This window comes from Poromitra crassiceps (assembly GCF_964638095.1).
Source record: "Poromitra crassiceps genome assembly, chromosome: 11".
Taxonomy (NCBI): Eukaryota; Metazoa; Chordata; class Actinopteri; order Beryciformes; family Melamphaidae; genus Poromitra; species Poromitra crassiceps.
Genome location: NC_139643.1, coordinates 47131637 through 47149686, shown reverse-complemented (window position 1 = coordinate 47149686; position 18050 = coordinate 47131637). Strand labels below are relative to the sequence as shown.

Below are 18050 nucleotides of genomic sequence, written 5' to 3'. Positions count from 1 at the left end.
CAGGTCATCTTCACTGATGTCCACCGACAGACCTGAGAAGAAGCACCAACACATGATGTTTCCCTGTCCAGCTGCAGCTGTACTGCATGCCACACTGCTTGAATGCACATAGAGGCCATTTACCCCTGGCACTAACATGTGTTTTCTGTGATCAGATTGCAATCGGATAGTGCTTGACCACTTGAAAGTACAGGTGCAAACGCCCCCAAGACACATTGAGGACGGATTGCGATTTGATCGGCCAAACCACCTCCGGAGGTGGTCAGGGACGCATTGTGACCACATTGAACACAAGTGTAAATGCAATGCGTCCTCTCAATCCGCATAAAACCAGCAGTCACCACTGTTTTTCTGCTGCTCTATGCTATGGAGCTTGCCTGATGCGATCGCAATCAGATCTCAATGTGGACACTGGAGACACATATTAATACCAGGTGTAAATGTAAACAGGTTAATGTGGTCAAGCACTAGGGTTGTCAAAAGTATTGATAGTATCGATAAAAATCAATACTAAAAATTTTAAACAGATACAATACTCATTTGCAACAGTATCAAATATCAGCACTACTTTCTCTTAACGAAAAATGAAACATACTACTGATTTCTCCCTCCCTGTCATTGGTGGGTATCTGTTGCTTCAACAAGGTCAAAGTGTTCTGATAGGCTGATGACTACAGCAGGGCTAATCTGCTGTGTAAATGCAAAGTTTTTAATGAGTTTTATCAGGCCTAGATTATGGAGAAGCGTGCATCTGTCTTTGTTTATTCTGTATGCCTCTTGATGTGTTGTCATCCCCCCGCGTGTTATCGAAAATGGTATCGAGTATCGATATTTTCTTGGGTATCGGTATCGAAGTAGAAATTGTAATATCGTGACATCCCTATCAAGCACTATCCGATTGCAATCTGATCACAGAAATCGCATGTTAGTGCCAGGTGTAAATGGCCTCATAGTTCCTCATGTTGAATATTATGTATGATGAGTGATCCATTTTGGAAAAAATCAACACCTGAATTCAAATGCACCCTGTTATTCGTAACATTAGTGTTACTAATATCCATTGGAAAATACTGTAGCCTACTTTGATTTTCGTGCCATGAATCATTTTTGTCAGTGTAATTTTACTATTTGCAAATGGTGTATTTCTTGTTTTTGATTGTGATATTTCACATATCAGGTTCTTCTTGTTAGAAGCGATGCCATGTAGCTCTAGCATTGACATTTCTATAAAATAAAAAAAAGGATCAGACAGACGAGCTATCTTTCAAGAGTCATATCGGGTCACGGGGAGTTGAACCTGGCAGGCGAGATCCTATCTGTGCCGCAGTTTGTTTGATGATTTGCATTCTAACAGCTGGAGCTGTCCTGCTAGCTGCATACAACACGTCACCACGCTGCCCCTTCAGATCTACCTTCAGCACGGCCGCCATAAATCTCCACATCAAAGGTGCCGTCGAGCGGCGGGCTGGCCCTGTGCTGGCGGCTGACGCTGACGCTGACGGCGCCGTCCTCGTCGTCCATGAACTCAGCCATGTCCTCCTCCTCGTCCTCCTCCTCCTCGCTGCTGTTGGACATCTTTAAAAGGGGGCAGAGGAGAGGCAGAGAGAGAGGGTCAGACAGAGCCGGAGGACACACTGCTGGCACGCAACCGTTCTCACACCGCTAAACTGAATATGTGCGTCTGGTTTGGGACAACACACATTTCTGTTACCGTTGTAAAAGTCGCTGTCGGGTAAAAAACTTGTATCTCCAGAACGTCAACTTTTCAGGAACTATAGAACAACAGGCTTATCTCTAGACTGAACAGCATACTTTTGGGGACTTTATCTCACGGGGGTTGGAAAATAAATAATTTTCTGTACCGATAAGAGGAGTGTGTCATCGTTCAAGTGAAGTCAAAACATGACAATCAAAATTGGAGTTACAAGGTTTTCACACATGACACAACAGTGTTGTGTTAATAGCACATACTTTCACCAATCGTTTCAGACAGTGTCAGATCTCAGACAGTGTCAGATCTCAGTGTAACAACAAGTGACACACACACACACACACACACACACACACACACACACACACACACACACACACACACACACAACTTTGTGTACGACTTTTCCGTTTCAGTCTGTCTCTGTCACTGCTACCTGTAATCTCTTAGGCAAATGTCTGATTACTCTACTGCCCACGCCGCCCATTACCGAGGCGTCAGGTCTGCTACGGCGCTCTCCGTTTTGTCGCCTCTCTGTACTCTAGGCTATCACATGACCACGGGCCCCTAATCCTGTGGTTGCACTAGGCACACTATCAGTCATCTCCTTCAAACCACCTGACACACGTCCTTCAAACCACCTTACACACGTCCACCTTGAGGAGATTCACTCGTCTTTGTTGCGTTAAAGAACACAAATCGAGATAAGTTAAGTTATCCTTTATTTATCCCCATGGGGAAATTCATCCTCTGCATTTGACCGATCCTCTACCGGGAACCTTCCTAGAACTAGGAGCAGTGGGCAGCCGCAGTGCGACCAACTCCAGGTCTTTTGCCAGTGCCTTGGTCAGGGGCACTGACAGGAGTATTATTAACCCTAACATACATGTCTTTAGGTGGTGGGAGGAAACCAGGGCACCCGGAGAAATCCCACACGAACCCGGGGAGAACATGCAAACTCCACACAGAAAGGACCTGGGACGGACCGGGGTTCGAACCCAGGACCTTCTTTCTGTGAGGCAACAGTGCTAACCACTGAGCCACCGTGCCTTAGTTTTCTGTTCTTAATCAATGCTAATGGCCCTTTCTGGGTGGAGTTTGCATGTTCGCATATAGGTTTTCTCCCACCAAGACTAGACTGTATAAAAATAGACCAAGAGACACAGTTCAGGTGGTTTTGAGACTCAAAAGTCTCCATACTGTAGTTACAGTACAATGTGAATATATGAGCGATTGTCTTTTAGCGCTGTGATGGACTGTCAACCTGTCCCAGTAGTCTCCCTGCCTTCTGCCTGATTTATGCTGACACAGAATCAGAATTGGCACGTAAAGTAAATGATTGAATGTCCATATTCATTCATATGAAACTCACCTGAAGGAAACCCACGTCTAACAGTGGGAAACCGAAGGCGCAGTCTCGCGGTGTGGCTGTGATCTCGTATCTGATCCGTGAAGCGTTCGTCTCCATGGCGATGTCTTTGCGCACAGAGATAGCCTCAAAGAAACGGCCGGATCTTTCAAAGGGTGGGGGCCTTCTCTTTTGGCCAACAGCTGTGAGAAACAACATGGAATATGATCTATAGCATGAACTACTTAACATTCATAGCAGGGGTGTCACAGTTTTTGTTTTTTAAATCAATGTTGAATTAAGTGCAACGAAAGGTACTGGCAAGCTTCAAAATGTTGGATTCTGATCATGAGATATCTAACTTTCACAATTCCAGAGCAATTTCTACATGGCTTAAACTTAATTCACCTCTGCAACATAACAATTAAATTATTATTATTATTGTTAAATTAGCTTTGACATTACAGAAAGGCAAACCAAATAAAATAAACTATATAATATGCTAATATATAATAACCAAAACAGACAGACTTGTTTACCATTTTCGTCAGTTGTGGTGGCTCTCTTTCCGAGGTAAAGGGCGTCCACATAGAAATCTTCGCCAGACTCGTCTTTGTACAGCCGGACGTGCTTCAGCTCGTACTTGCTGCCGACGAACTGGGTCTGTATACCGCTGAGCAGGTCCACGCATTTGTAGCCCCAACTGTGGACGAACCGAAACACATTGAGATGCTGTATAATAAAACGCTTTTGGGTTTAACTGACAAATCCAAAATCACGCCGTGTTCGCGACTCACTCGTGCCCCTTATTGAAAAGAGTCATCATCTTTGCCTCCGCGTCCTCGGCTCGCCCCTGCCTGTTGCGGTAAGTGAACGTGATTCCAATTTCATCCTTCAACATTCCCTTGTATGCGAAGCAAAACTGAGAAGAAAGAAAGAAAATAATATTCAACATTTTTGTTATAGAAAAGCGAGGAGTGGTGACAGTCCAGTCCAGTTTTGTCTTCAGCGAGACGAGGGATCGAGAGCGGGACAGACACAGAGACCAAGGTCCAGGCAGTGTTTCATCATAGACGTCATCATCTCAAAGCATGTTCCTCTACATTTAGTCATTTCCTTGTCAATCCTATTCTTGTAAATTCAGTGCGCTGACGTTAGCAATCGAACCAATGAACAAATAAATAAGGCAAGTATGTATGTATTTTACCATGGAATGCTGTTGCAGTGGAAATTCCATGTATATAACCTCCGCGTTCTTCAGTGACCAAAGGCCACAGAAAGCAGAATTCTCCACTGGAATCCCTTTTATCAACTCATCGTCATCGCCATACTAGAGAGCAAAAGACAAGGAAAATGATGAGAAAACAAAGCACGCTCTGAACATTTACTATGTGCTAGAAACTGCTTTTAAAATAAGACTCTGTTCAAGTAAAGTATGGAAGTAAATTATTTTGCTAAAAACATTTTTTGTTTTTGAAAAGCAAGGGCCACAGACACTCTTATAGTTTAACGGGATGATGTACTCCCATACAAATGAGTAGCATAAAAAACATCGGCTAATGCTATACCATCTACAGCACCATAAGACAGGCAGCAGCAGGTCAAGTTATCATTGATTGGTAAGGTGTTTGTCTCCACTGACCTCAGAACGGTCGTCCTCAAAGTCTCGGAAGTATTTCACATCACGGCCTTCTTGGGCCAAAACCTCACTGGGACACTCTGCGCTCATCATGGCCTCCAGAGCTGCCTGCACCTGCTCACACACACACACACACACACACACACACACATGCACACACACGCACACGCACGAGCACACAGACGTTAGGATTTGGCATTGCAAATTAGCCTTGGGCTATAAAATGGACATTTTGGTAAACGTTATATATACATGTATGTATCTGTCCCTACACAAATAAATAAAAATGAAAAAAATATTTACTGTTTTTCTACACTACCTATAGTCAATTAAAGTACAAGTTGCGAAATCTAAAAATTACTATTTTGACAAAATAATTGCTGATTTTAAAGTAAAGCTTGCAATAAATATTATTGAAGTATTAGCTTTCTTAAGACTTTTGTAAAGTTTTTGAGGACGGGTTTGGATAATTTGATTTCTTCCCACAAACCTTTTTTGCCATTCTTTTTTTTAATCCCAGTTTGTCTATAATCATCTACACCCGAGGAGGAGAGACAGTGACAGTTAGAATTTTTTTAATCATTTGAAGCGGAGAACAGACCTCAGACTCAGATGCATTGAAGGCGATGGGCCGTGTAGGAACCCCTCCCCACAGCAGAGTGAAGGTCTCCATGTTGCCTCTTCCTTTGGTGAGTTCTTCGACAGTGATGTTGGTATCTGAGCCAAACACCTCCGAGTGAAGGTCTTCAAAGTCACCTGCAGCCAATAAACACAGTTTGGGTGGTTTCTTAGGATGTCTTCAGTAGAGGTAATCAATAGATAAATTGTACTTTTGCTGCTAGAGCCCAATGGAATATCAAATGTTGAAAGCATGTCTAAGTATGGATGCTCTTCTTTGGCAATTTTGCTGTACTGTGAAAGTACAGTTCAGAAACCTGGATACGCCCTTATCCCAGTTTTGAGAAACACGATTATGCTAGCTGGAGTACTCTGAAAGAAACCGGGATACTGTTGCATGTATACTTATCCTGGTTTCTGACCATTGCCGGCTACCTGCGCAAGCGCGGCTTCAGCCAGGTGACACAAAAATACAAAAATGGCAGCGATGAGGAAAACGAGTTTAGTTTTTCGGTGACGAAATAATTAAACATACTTGGTTGGGTGTTTAGATGGGAGAAAGCATGGAAATGCGGATCTGTTCAAGTCTGTAGTACAGTGGTATACAGAGTAGAGGACGAAGGTGTTGTGACTAAGATGAAAGGAAGAAGCAGTGCACAAATGGCGAGAGACCATCGTGAAGAGTCTTCACAGTCTTGGCCCAAAAAAGGTGAATGACATCACACACCCAATAAAAGTGCAAAAAATAAATAAATAAATAATAATGATGATGCTGGTTTTTGTTGTAAACATTGCAGGCGCCTGCGCAAATAGCATGCAGTAATCAGTAACCGGGATACTACTTATCATGTTTACAGGGATATGAATAACCAACCTTCTATGTGTTCCAGGTAAACGCCATATCCTCAATATCATCAAAACCAGGATAAGCCTCATAACCAGGATACTCATGTCCATGTAAACACAGTCACTGTTGAATCTGGAGTGAAGTAATTTGAGGACAAGCCCACGTCGACTCGGAAGTTGCAAACTCAACTACCCATCCCTGCCATAATGTTTTACTGACTCTGATTCTAGCCAGTATTCACTCTCTCTCTCTTACCTCTGGAAGAAATGAAAGTGACTGTGTACTGCGCTCCTTGGTTTTCATCATCGTCGTCGTCCTCCTCCTTAGTGACCTGGACCGTGTCGGGTTTAATGGACCACAGGTTGTTCAGCGCCGCCTCCACCATGTCCGCCGAGGCGCTGACAGGGATCGGTCCTGAATAAGACGGACAAAATGCTTAATAAAAATCGAATGGTTCTGTGAGGCACTGTGGTGGTACAAATTACAAAATGCATCGAATGATATTAAAACATATCTTATCAAAAGTTGATCATTACTTTTCCAAAAACGAAGACATGAACTAACGGATAAGAGTAAAAAACAGTGGATTTTCCTTTCCTCTCACTACAATGAATATGACGGTACAATCAGCATTACCGGTCTTTGCTTTGCCATAACCCAGGCAGAAGAAGGTGCTCCCACACAGATAGCTGGCACAGCTGCTGTTGACGGTCACCAACTGGACCTCTTGGACCGGGGCGGCACCGCTAGACCAGGATTCAAACGTAACCACCTGGGGGAACGACAGGAGATGAGACTCGGAGGAATATACTGCTTCGATGGACGGAAAAATAAAGAATGCATCCTCAGATACACTGTGATGTTCGATATATTCTAGGAGTTATTTGTTAGTTGTTGCAATTCGCTCCCCGTCATGCTTGCCTTGTCTACTTTTAAATCACAGTTAGTGATTTCCTACATTTCCCAGCATGCCTTTGGACAACCCCCAGAGAAGGCCTGAACTTGCTCCATTCAGCTGTGGGTTATACGTTAGGGCTGGGTTAAAAAAAATCGATATATCGATAATGAATCGATATTCATGTGAAGGAACAAGTATCGATACATAAATCCCAGTATCGATCTTTTAAAATGCATTTTACAAAAGATTTTTTTTTTTTTTTTTTTATAAACATAGGCTATAATATTATAGGCTGTGTGTGGTAGTTAAAACATAGTTTCAAGTTGACGTTTATTTATGTTTGTAGTTGAAACAAAAACATAAATACTGTAGGCTACATGTGCATTGTGCATGCACCATGAGCCAGATGTACAGACCTCAAATCTGTTTGCACTATAATGTTTGTGAACTGGAAATGTTCAATGTTATTTTATTTTATTTTATTTGCAAAGCATTTATACTTTATGGAACACTGTTTACAACATGCTGCTGTTCAATGATTCTGTTGTATTGTGGAAATCTAAATTTGTTTGGCTTCTCACGGAAGACTGTAAAGAAAGAGACAGAAGACTGTAAAGAAAGATAAGATGTTGAATGACTATGTTGGTCATGTTTAAATAAAAAAGAATTACATGATGTAACTGCTTGCTTTATGGTCAATTCTTAATGTAAATATTAATATTGTTTAATAATGCACCAGGTTAGAGGGTTCCTTGTACAATTTACAGCATTAGTTCTTTGATAATCTCTTCCATTATCAAAGCAAAACTGGTATTGTAACTAAAATATCGATATCGAATCGTATCGTATCGGAAATCGTATCGACTTGGGACCTTGTGTATCGGAATCGTATCGTATCGGGAAGTCAGTGGCGATACCCAGAGAATGATGCGAGAGCGTTTGCATCGTAAGAGCAAGAGGGTGAGAGTTATCCAGGCAAGAAAACGTGTCCTGTGGCTGCATTGTATTCTGGTCTATGGAGTCTTTCTGGAGGTGGAGAAATTGCTCTCTCTGCATCTTCTACGATGGATTTCTCCCTGTAGTGTATGATTGCTGAACGTCTCGTGGTGCAAAAATGTCGGCTCTAGAAAGAAGAACCTCACTCTTTGATTCTGGGGGACTGACACCAGAACCTGATTCTGGGGGACTGACACCAGAACCTGACGTTTCAGATAGCTGAAACATTTCTGCGTTGCATTTTACACCTACAGACTAATGATGTCTTGGACTATTTTCCATAATGAAGACTACATTGGTGATCCAGGTTATCATCCCATATTGTATCATCCATTCATTGAATAGCATGCCCCCTTTATTTTCTCTCTCTCCCTCCTGCAGCCTCACCCCTAGCAGTTACTTCATTCAGTCATTGATATACACGCCCCCCTCGTTGCTTGTCCAATCACTGTCTCCCATGGTTTCCCTCTCTCTGGACTATACCCAATCAGCTCATTTCCCTCGTTTTTCTGCTGGCCAATCAACTGAATGAGTTGTATAAAAGTTCCCATGTATCTCACTGTGTTGTAACTCACCTATGTGCTGTCCTCCCCTGATCACCACCATTGTCATGGCTCCTGATGAATTCCCTATGGTGGAATTCTCTATCGTATAAATCACTGACGTCCTCCGTTCATCTCAGGAGGAACCGCCATCATATCATGGAGTCATTTGCCAAATCTAATTACTATCATTAAAAGTTATCTGTACCTTCTACCTGTCTCTAGTCTCTCATTATTGTATAGGTTGCGCAAGCTCCGTGTGACGCGTTTATCAGGTTTATTACTGAGTACATTATGTCAGCCACCTCATACCTGTGTCTCATCGGAGACGTCATAGTCTGCCACAATGTATTGTATCTCGTTGACGGCATCGTTCGTCTGGTCTTCTGTGAAACGGCTTTCTCCTCGGAACAAGGCAATATTAGTACTGGCTCTTCCTGAATATTCTTGGAACACAATTTCCATGTAGTAGCTAAAGAAAAAAAACAGAAAAAAACAGATCAGATTTAAATGATTGTCAATGACACCAAGCAATCTTGCATAATCCTGTCACATCACACACACACACACACACACACACACACACACACACACACACACACACACACACACACACACACACACACACACACACACACACAAAGACATAGGGGTATCCTATACTATGAATGGAAGGTTGAATACTTTTGAAGAGCTACTTACGGTTTTCCTTGTTCTAGAGCCATCACTTCAGACTTCTGTGCTGCCGTTGAGAGGTGGTTGTACACATAACGACTCTGGTATGCAATTTTCACCTAAAATAGAGGTTGTGACATCATGTTGCAAGAAAGGAATGAAGAGAAATACGAAAAGTTTGATTAAAAAAACAAAAACAAAAACGAAATTGCCTGAAATATATCGCTAAATAAATTTCTAAAACATTGAGCATCTAAATGTGTTAAAATTCCGTTTATAACTTTATAATTTTTTACAGTATTGCAGGTGTTTGTGTTTTCAAAAGGTTGAACAAACGCCATGCTGCACAGCAGCAGTCACTGTAATAAAGATGTGTCTTGCAGTCCAGCAGTACTGATGTCCAGTTGATACCTTGTCTTCTGGGCGGCTGGAGTTGCTGAGGTAGAGGTCACATCGGTCGTCACAATGGAGGTACAGGGTGTAGTTGTCGGTAGTCGGAGGGACGAAGAAGCCTCTGGTCCGAGTGACAAAGTTGTTATCCTCGTTGGGGAAGGTGTGAGGCATGGCGTCCACCCACTTTGACCAGTATCCAGTTTGGTTCTCATGGTAGCTCAGCACGTCGTCCAGTGACCGGGGCCTGGTGTCGTTCCAGAGCTCCAGCTTCAAGCCTCTGCCGCCTGTATGCGGGTCGAGGTCAACAAGTACAACGTGTAAGTGAAGGGCAACCATGACAGTGACAGATGTGTCCACGAAGAGTCGTTTTTGTTGACGCAATGTTTTTCACTTCGTATATAGTAGATCAAAAACATTGCTATCTTGTCAACAAATAAATAATATGTGTTATAAGAATATAAAAATCTGGATCTATTAATCAATATACCAATGGCCAACTGTACTGTTCTTTATCATGATGATGCAGACTTAAAATAAGTACACGCGTTACGTATAAATGTATAAATGCATTTCAAATCGAATAGATAAATTAGATACAAATCATCACACTCAATTTGCTGGTTGATACAAAAGATTTCTGATCAATTAAACATTGATCATAGAATCTGCTGCCGACGTTAACTGATCTTTTCGATGACGCATACTTCAAATGAGGTACAATGTGATACACATGGGGACTGGAGAAGGCTTTTCCAAAATGTAGGGTTAGTGTTAGGGTTATGACCCACTGGGTCATGCAGGATTATGCTTTTGTTAAAGAAATAAAAAGGCACGCAATAAACTGTGTCTGAGTGTCGAGTTGAGCATCCTCTTCTATTTGTGTTCTCTTTCTAAGAATCTGCTGTCGGATCTCAGTCGTGTTGAACAATATTTGGCAGGGTGCGACGCCGACGACGTGTGTACTTCAAAGTGCAGTAAGTGCCCGATCGTCACAATTCCGTCAGATTATCTTGTCCCGCTAGACAGCACTTCAAAGTCCCATGACTCACGATGAACTTTGAACAACGAGCGATCGAACTCGATGTACTTTGTCGACGAGCAGAAGCACGGATGCTTGAAATTCTTCCGCCCATCGATGTGTCAAATGTTCTTCAGATAACGAGACAGCACAATATAAAAAATGAGGCAGATGGAGACAGGTGCCAGACAGTGGGAGGAGGCGTCTTCTTCTCACCCGGGAAGACTGTCACGTTGCTCATCATCGGCTGCTCTGCAGTCTTGCACACGATTCTGTCATCAGACACACTCTGGATTGCACAACGCCTGCCTGAGGAAAATCACAGTTAATCACAGTTAGTAAGCATATATGTCTCATAGCAGCATTCCAAGGCTAGACACAAGCTGAACTTAAAAGAGTCACCCCAAAATGAAAATTCAGTCATTTTCGACTCACCTCCAAAACTTCAGACAAAACTACAGAAATTCCATTGACGTTTGTGTGTGTTTGGTTTTTGTTAAAAACGGCAATGGCGTTTCGACTGACATGGAGGTGAGTAGATAGTGACTGAATTTCCCATACTTTTTCATGGAGAAAACTTCTTTCCTTTTCAAGGATCCGTGGAATTTCAATGTAATGTGAGGCGGTGACAATCAATACCAGAGATTATTACTACACTGGACAAATAGGACACACCTCTTTATAACAGTTAAGATAAATACATTTTCTGTTATGTTACATTCCATGGAAAGGTTATCCAAAGAAGATTACTGTAACAATTAATTTCATTACACACACAAAAATTCCATGCCTTTTCCAAAACTTTGAATTTGAATGAACTGAATTCGAATTGGACTTTGAATGAATTTGAATAATTCCATGACTTTTCCAGGCCTGCAAAACGAGATTTTTTTTTAATTCCATGACTTTTCCAGGTTTCCCTACGACCGTGGGAACCCTGCTTTTAAGATAACTAAAAGTACGTCACTTTACACAATGTGAAAATGACTCCAAACTATCTATAAATAGAGATTGCAATAGGCGAACCATATTGACTTGACGTGATTTATCACTGTGTAATTGAGCGTAGCTCAACAAGTAACTCTTTTATTACACACCAAAGTCACAAACCATGCCAGAGTCAACAGAATGTGACAGGAAAGCGTGTGAAAGACTATTGTTGAACTGAGTCCTCCTGTAGTTAGCTTGTCATGCTCCATTGGGTTTCTATGCTGTTTGAAGCTTCATTCTTCTACCTGACTACTGACTCTCCTTTGTTGGTGTGTCTGTCTGGGTTTTAAGGTATGCCCACATTCTGCTTTGTTTGAAAGGGGATCATCACCATTGCGAGACTCGACGCCCGCACAACACATTTTGTAATGAACCGTTTGTCGAGCGGCACATTGCACGCCCATCTATGATTATCACTTTGTACCATCTGATAACAATGTCGTGAAAACTGCGATAGGACTGGAATAACTTGATTTCAGATGTGATAGACATTTTCTATTGTTGTCTTATGAAATGGTAAAAATCCCTTTTTTTCATACCCAGTGTGAGTTTACTTGACACATTCAGTATTTCACCAGCCAAATACGTTTTAAGAGTAATGTTGGTTGGGTGTCTGTTTTTTTTCTCTTATTTTTCCCGCATTCTCTACCCAATTGTACTTGGCCAATTTCCCCCCCTGCTACCCCGGTCGCTGCTCCACCCCCTCTGCTGATATGGGGAGAGCCAAGACTAGCACCATGCTTCCTCCGACACAGTTGCCAACCAATACAGTAATGTATTGGTTGGGTGTCTGCCAAAGTGGCTGGTGGAGGAAACTAACAGACTTCAGTAGCAGTTGGTTGGTGTTTGAACTCCCAGCCTGACAGTGACGATTACCTCCGACAAGCACGACCGCATCGGCATCAGTTTGGTCGAAGAAGCGGCCGTGGACGGTCAGGAGGGTTCCACCTAGAACACTTCCCTCCGAGGGAGACACTCCTGTCACCTCTGAACAAAGGGCACAACAGACGTTTTCACTTCACTGTAGTTAAGTATGAATACTGCAAAATAACTATATACAGTATGAACAGTGGTGGAAATGGGGAGAACGCCTGGGAACGGAGTTCCCAGAGTAAACGTTGAGAGGGAACAGCGAGAACGAGAGGGGGAACGGCATTCCTCCTCATGTTCCCCTTGAAAAATGTCTTGCAGAGCAGTGGAGAGCAGAGCAGAGCAGTGGAGAGTAGAGCAGTGGAGAGCAGAGCAGTGCAGTGGAGAGCAGAGCAGAGGAGAGCAGAGCAGAGCAGAGCAGTGGAGAGCAGAGCAGAGCAGTGGAGAGTAGAGCAGTGGAGAGCAGAGCAGAGCAGTGGAGAGCAGAGCAGTGGAGAGCAGAGCAGTGAAGAGTAGAGCAGTGGAGAGCAGAGCAGAGCAGTGGAGAGCAGAGCAGAGCAGTGGAGAGCAGAGCAGAGGAGAGCAGAGCAGTGGAGAGCAGAGCAGAGGAGAGCAGAGCAGTGGAGAGCAGAGCAGTGGAGAGCAGAGCAGAGGAGAGCAGAGCAGTGGAGAGCAGAGCAGAGGAGAGCAGAGCAGAGCAGAGCAGAGGAGAGCAGAGCAGTGGAGCTCAGAGCAGAGCAGTGGAGAGCAGAGCAGAGGAGAGCAGAGCAGTGGAGAGCAGAGCAGTGGAGAGCAGAGCAGAGCAGAGGAGAGCAGAGCAGTGGAGCTCAGAGCAGAGGAGAGCAGAGCAGTGGAGAGCAGAGCAGAGGAGAGCAGAGCAGTGGAGAGCAGAGCAGAGGAGAGCAGAGCGGTGGAGAGCAGAGCAGTGGAGAGCAGAGCAGTGGAGAGCAGAGCAGAGCAGTGGAGAGCAGAGCAGAGGAGAGCAGAGCAGTGGAGCTCAGAGCAGAGCAGTGGAGAGCAGAGCAGTGGAGAGCAGAGCAGAGCAGTGGAGAGCAGAGCAGTGGAGAGTGGGCAGCATGAAAGGAGCAGAGAATAGTGGGAGAATCTACAGTATTTGGAAGCTGAATAAGCAGCGTCAATATCAATGTGTCATCAAGTCTGTCATGAATAAAAAAATCTATGGGAAATAATCAGTAGAGCTCGGCAATCTTATTTAAGTAACTTTTGTCAGAGGTTTTTACATAGCTGTAAGTAGCCTAATGGTATAATGAGTAAAATCAATTAAAACAGTCAAGCATTCAGAAATAGGGACCCCCATCCTGCGTAAGTGGGTTCCCAGAGTAAAACCCGGCCATTTCCACCACTGAGTATGAATGAACACTGTCCCACTATGAACAAGTACGAGTAATGTCTCTACTGTACCTGCAAAGGTCTGAAACATGGAAAGCTTGTTGGAAGCTGAAACCCTGTACACGCTCTTCTCTGGTAAACTCCTAAAAGATGATAGCAAAGGGTTAATCCTTTTCTTTCATTAAAGGGTTAATACGATGACAACTTCTCTCATGTTCTGTTCTCGCTTGAAAGCTTCGTATCTCCAACTCCAAAAAGGGCCATTCCCTTTGAGTTGATCTAATAGGTTTTGAAACGTAAACCCAAGCGTCATAGACTTTTTTTCACTCGTCTCAAATTTAAATGAGGAGTTACCAAGTTTTTCACCTGACAGCAACGATAAGAAACTGAAGTTTAGTGCCTTGACTTTACCTGCCCCATTCACTGTCCAGAATGTAACTCAAGTTGTGATGCCCTGTTGGGAACAACAAAACACAATTAAAGAACCATTTGGAAAACAAGAAGCATTTGGAAAAGGCTGTTAATTAACAGCAACTTGACTGTGGAAGCAAACTGGCTTACCGACATACGTCCCCGTCATTCTGCAGCTCAAGTGGCCATGCCAGGAACCTGGACTGTCCAGTGTCAGGCCATAGCTTTGGAAACAGAAAAGCGTTTCAATTGCGCACGCGGGGCAAATCAAGTTTCAATTCAATTCAATTCAATTCAATTCAATTCAATTCAAAAGGCCCTCGAATTCTTGTACTGTCATTTGTTATATTCATTGCATTTAATTTATTTCACAGTATAATTTTATTCGGTATAACTTCCTCATTGAACGCCACTATTGGTCTACTACAGCTAAAGTTGCTTTAAACGGTTGAATGTATACTGTATGTATGTATGTAGACTGATGTGTCGGCTGCCGATTCGGATCACAATCCACCTACAGACCAAATACTTACAGTTCATCTGAGTTGGGCTTGAGGAGCTCACAAGGCATTCCTCCCATGTAGGCTCTGCAATGAACAACGCAGCGTGTGTCACTTTACAAATCTGCCTTTCAATGGATTTGTCTCAGTGAAATTCCTAGTAGTAGGGAATGAAAAAATATCCATCGAAACAAGTTACTTAATCTAGTAGTCTAGTAGTCTTGGGCATCCGGGTAGTGTAGCGGTAGATTCCCTGCCTACCAACATGAGGGTCGCAGGTTCGCGCCCCGTTTGTCGGGCGTCCTTACAGCCACGATTGGCTGTGTCTGCGGATGGGAAGCCGGAATGAGGGTATGTGTCCTGGTTGCTGCACCAGCGCCTCCTGTTTCGGGGTTGGTGGGAATAGCGTGATCCTCCCACGTGCTACGTCCTGCCGGTGAAGCACCCCACTGTCAGGTGAAAAGAAGTGGCTGGCACATGTATCGGAGGAAGCATGTGTGTCTACAGCTCTCCCCAGATCAGCAGGGGGTAGGGCAGCGACTGGGGCAGCTGGTTCAATTGGCAATGGGATGAGATAACTTCACTTGTGTGAAATGCATCAATCAACTTGTTTCAAAAATATTTCCTGAATCAAAAGTATTTTTTTCTTGATACTTGTGATCTGTCTTATTCTGCCTTGATTCAAGAATAAGCTTTTGTTTTTGTTTTTAATTTTTTAAGACTGAATATGAGACTGCATGGGTTAAGATGGATATTTTTTCATTAATATCACTTTGTGTTTTGGTCAGTTTTATCGTCGTTACCTCAGAACTCTGAGTGTCAGACCATTTGAGCTCTTCTCTGTGTTGCTTCCGTACACGTCGGTGAAAATCCTTCCTCGCAGCTTCACCAAGGTGCCTAATGTTTGTGATATAGGATACAGGCTTAAGAGGCACACTCACTTTGATTTGAACAGCCATGTGGTCTCGTGTTGTACTGTATAGTTTAAGAACAATAGCTGTACCTGGCGGGCCGCTGACTCGACTGAGCGTGCTGATGCTAGGAGTGCGATACCACCTAGTCTGAGAAGAGTCACATTACAGAACAAGAAAAACATTAAGAACCAACCAGCAAGCGTTCGTCAGATTTAGCTCGGCAAATTCTCTGTAAAGTCCTCCGAGACATGCTTGTGAATTAGGGCTATACAAATGAACTTGCCTTGACAAGCCAAATCCCTAAAACTCAGAAGATTGTGCATAGTGTAACTGATTACAGTAACTAACCCCTTACAAATAGATTTTTCCCCTTGAATTTCCCCTTAGCTTTTTAAGTTATAAAACATCCATACTGTCACATATCCCATTCTGCATCTGCTCATTCCAATTCTTCATTGAAGCTATAGCTGCTTATATGGAAATAATCAAACCCCAGATGCCTTTTTTTATGGCTACACCATTACATCAGATGCAATCTAGTAGATGTCTTGTGTTTTGTGTGTGCAATGTGTGTGCATCGTTGGAAGCCTTGGGATCGGGACTACACTTTAGAATAAAGTTCTGTGGGTCTGGACAAAACTCAGCTAGGGGGAGGAAGAGGTCGATTTGAACCAGAAATCACATCAAATTCTTCACACTGCATATTATTGCAACTGTTGTAGAATAGAAAGTGACAGCCAAAAGGTAAACAGTGAACCACTTGGAGAAAACCACTTGTGATCAAAAAGATGGAGAACAGGAGTCAGAAGTCATCTTAAATGAAGTATTTAACATAGATCTTGGCCAAGAGATGCACTCTTGTATATTCACGAATGGATACACAGGCTTCCTTTTTCAATGAACAGAAAGTCAAACATACTTATAGGACACACATCAGATTACATCTGTCTTGACGCAAATTTTTTGAAGGCTAATCTGCAGACAACCTATCTGTTATTCTGGCTCTGTACAGCACATAGTGACACAGTGACAGGGTACATACAGTGTGAGCTGCAAATGTGCGCTACAGGCTATCTGAATATGACGTCTGTCTATGTATGTGTGTATGTGTAACTTAAATGAAAATGTGTATGAATATATTAACTAGTGATTGTCCAAATAAAGGCTAATGTGATTTAAATTTTCCCCGTCAGCAACCATTTTTGCAATATTAACATTAATATATCACATATTGTATTTGCTGTGTTGCATTAGATCCTGTGATTTGTTTTGAACGTCCAACTTACAATGATACTGCAGTGGTACGGCCTGTAATGTCCGTTGCATATTTTGCTGTCAGGAATAGGAACGCCATCCACACTGACATGGGCGAAATATTGACCTTCGGGCATGGCTCTGTGATGACAAAAAACACAAATTATACACAGTGTGTTCAAGGGTAGCATCATGTTCTTCAGATGATGACCCACTCCAAAAAAAAGGGGGTCATGAATAGGAATGAAGGTTTCAAATATGAGTTCTTATCTATCATATTATTATTATATTACAGGTCGGCTATTGAGAGTGTGCTCACTTTCTCCATGCTTGTCTGGTTTGGTCACACAACCACTCAGGACAAGACTCGGCTGGAAAGAGTAGTACGCCGAGCAGCTAAAATTATCGGCTGTAGTCTCCCCTCACTGTCATCACTTTACTCAAAAAGAATAATCAGGAAGGCTAACAAAATCATTGCAGACCATTCTCATCCGGCTCACCACCTATTTAACCTCCTCCCATCAGGCAGGAGATACAGGAGTATGAAGAGTAGAACATCTCGCTTCAGAGATAGCACCTACCTCCAAGCCATAAGGCACTTGAATTTGCACTGACACATTACCGTTGTCACTTTAAACTGTATGCACCTTAAACTGTATGCACTTTCTACTGTATATGCTGTAGCTGAGAACTGTTCCTGTATGTCTCCTGTCGTTGGCTGCTATGTTTTTTGTTTGTCTCTGAGAGTGAACCAAGACAAATTCCTATCAACTTTTGTTGACATGGCAATAAAATCTTTGAATCTTATCTGAATCTTTGGCCTGGGCTACCTGGTGTAACACATGATCTGGTCGCCATGTGTGGAGTCTCTCTCCACATCACAGGGGACGGACAGGGTATCGGACACCAGGGTCACACGGTTGCCGAATGTGTCATCTGCTGGATTCAGCTGGAACTGATTTTCCTGGGCAAAACCTGTTGGATAACGGACAGTAAATAGTCACTAAACGTAACATGCTAAATGTAGAAAAGTCACCCCAGGGAGCCAGCAGCCTTTGCCAAGAACATGCTGTGAG

General features: G+C 43.0%; 1 protein-coding gene across 2 annotated transcripts in view; it reads right to left on the bottom strand.

Annotated features, from left to right (window-relative positions):
- pkhd1l1.1 (PKHD1 like 1, tandem duplicate 1) overlaps nucleotides 1-18050 on the bottom strand; it is a 66017-nt gene that overhangs the window by 46995 nt on the left and 972 nt on the right. For both annotated transcript variants that reach the window (XM_083646213.1, XM_083646214.1), the window contains exons 4-26: nucleotides 17805-17949; nucleotides 17007-17115; nucleotides 15810-15867; nucleotides 15610-15703; nucleotides 14840-14893; nucleotides 14457-14530; nucleotides 14307-14349; nucleotides 13968-14038; nucleotides 12552-12662; nucleotides 10902-10994; nucleotides 9686-9951; nucleotides 9302-9393; nucleotides 8912-9071; nucleotides 6800-6935; nucleotides 6419-6577; nucleotides 5300-5454; nucleotides 4702-4812; nucleotides 4267-4389; nucleotides 3857-3981; nucleotides 3599-3762; nucleotides 3084-3262; nucleotides 1413-1575; nucleotides 1-32 (exon numbers count right to left, since the gene is read on the bottom strand). The exon at nucleotides 1-32 is cut by the window's left edge and continues 123 nt beyond it. In XM_083646213.1, the coding sequence (XP_083502339.1) occupies nucleotides 1-32; nucleotides 1413-1575; nucleotides 3084-3262; nucleotides 3599-3762; nucleotides 3857-3981; nucleotides 4267-4389; nucleotides 4702-4812; nucleotides 5300-5454; nucleotides 6419-6577; nucleotides 6800-6935; nucleotides 8912-9071; nucleotides 9302-9393; nucleotides 9686-9951; nucleotides 10902-10994; nucleotides 12552-12662; nucleotides 13968-14038; nucleotides 14307-14349; nucleotides 14457-14530; nucleotides 14840-14893; nucleotides 15610-15703; nucleotides 15810-15867; nucleotides 17007-17115; nucleotides 17805-17949 (2717 nt within the window). The remainder of the gene's footprint in view (nucleotides 33-1412; nucleotides 1576-3083; nucleotides 3263-3598; nucleotides 3763-3856; nucleotides 3982-4266; nucleotides 4390-4701; nucleotides 4813-5299; nucleotides 5455-6418; nucleotides 6578-6799; nucleotides 6936-8911; nucleotides 9072-9301; nucleotides 9394-9685; nucleotides 9952-10901; nucleotides 10995-12551; nucleotides 12663-13967; nucleotides 14039-14306; nucleotides 14350-14456; nucleotides 14531-14839; nucleotides 14894-15609; nucleotides 15704-15809; nucleotides 15868-17006; nucleotides 17116-17804; nucleotides 17950-18050) is intronic.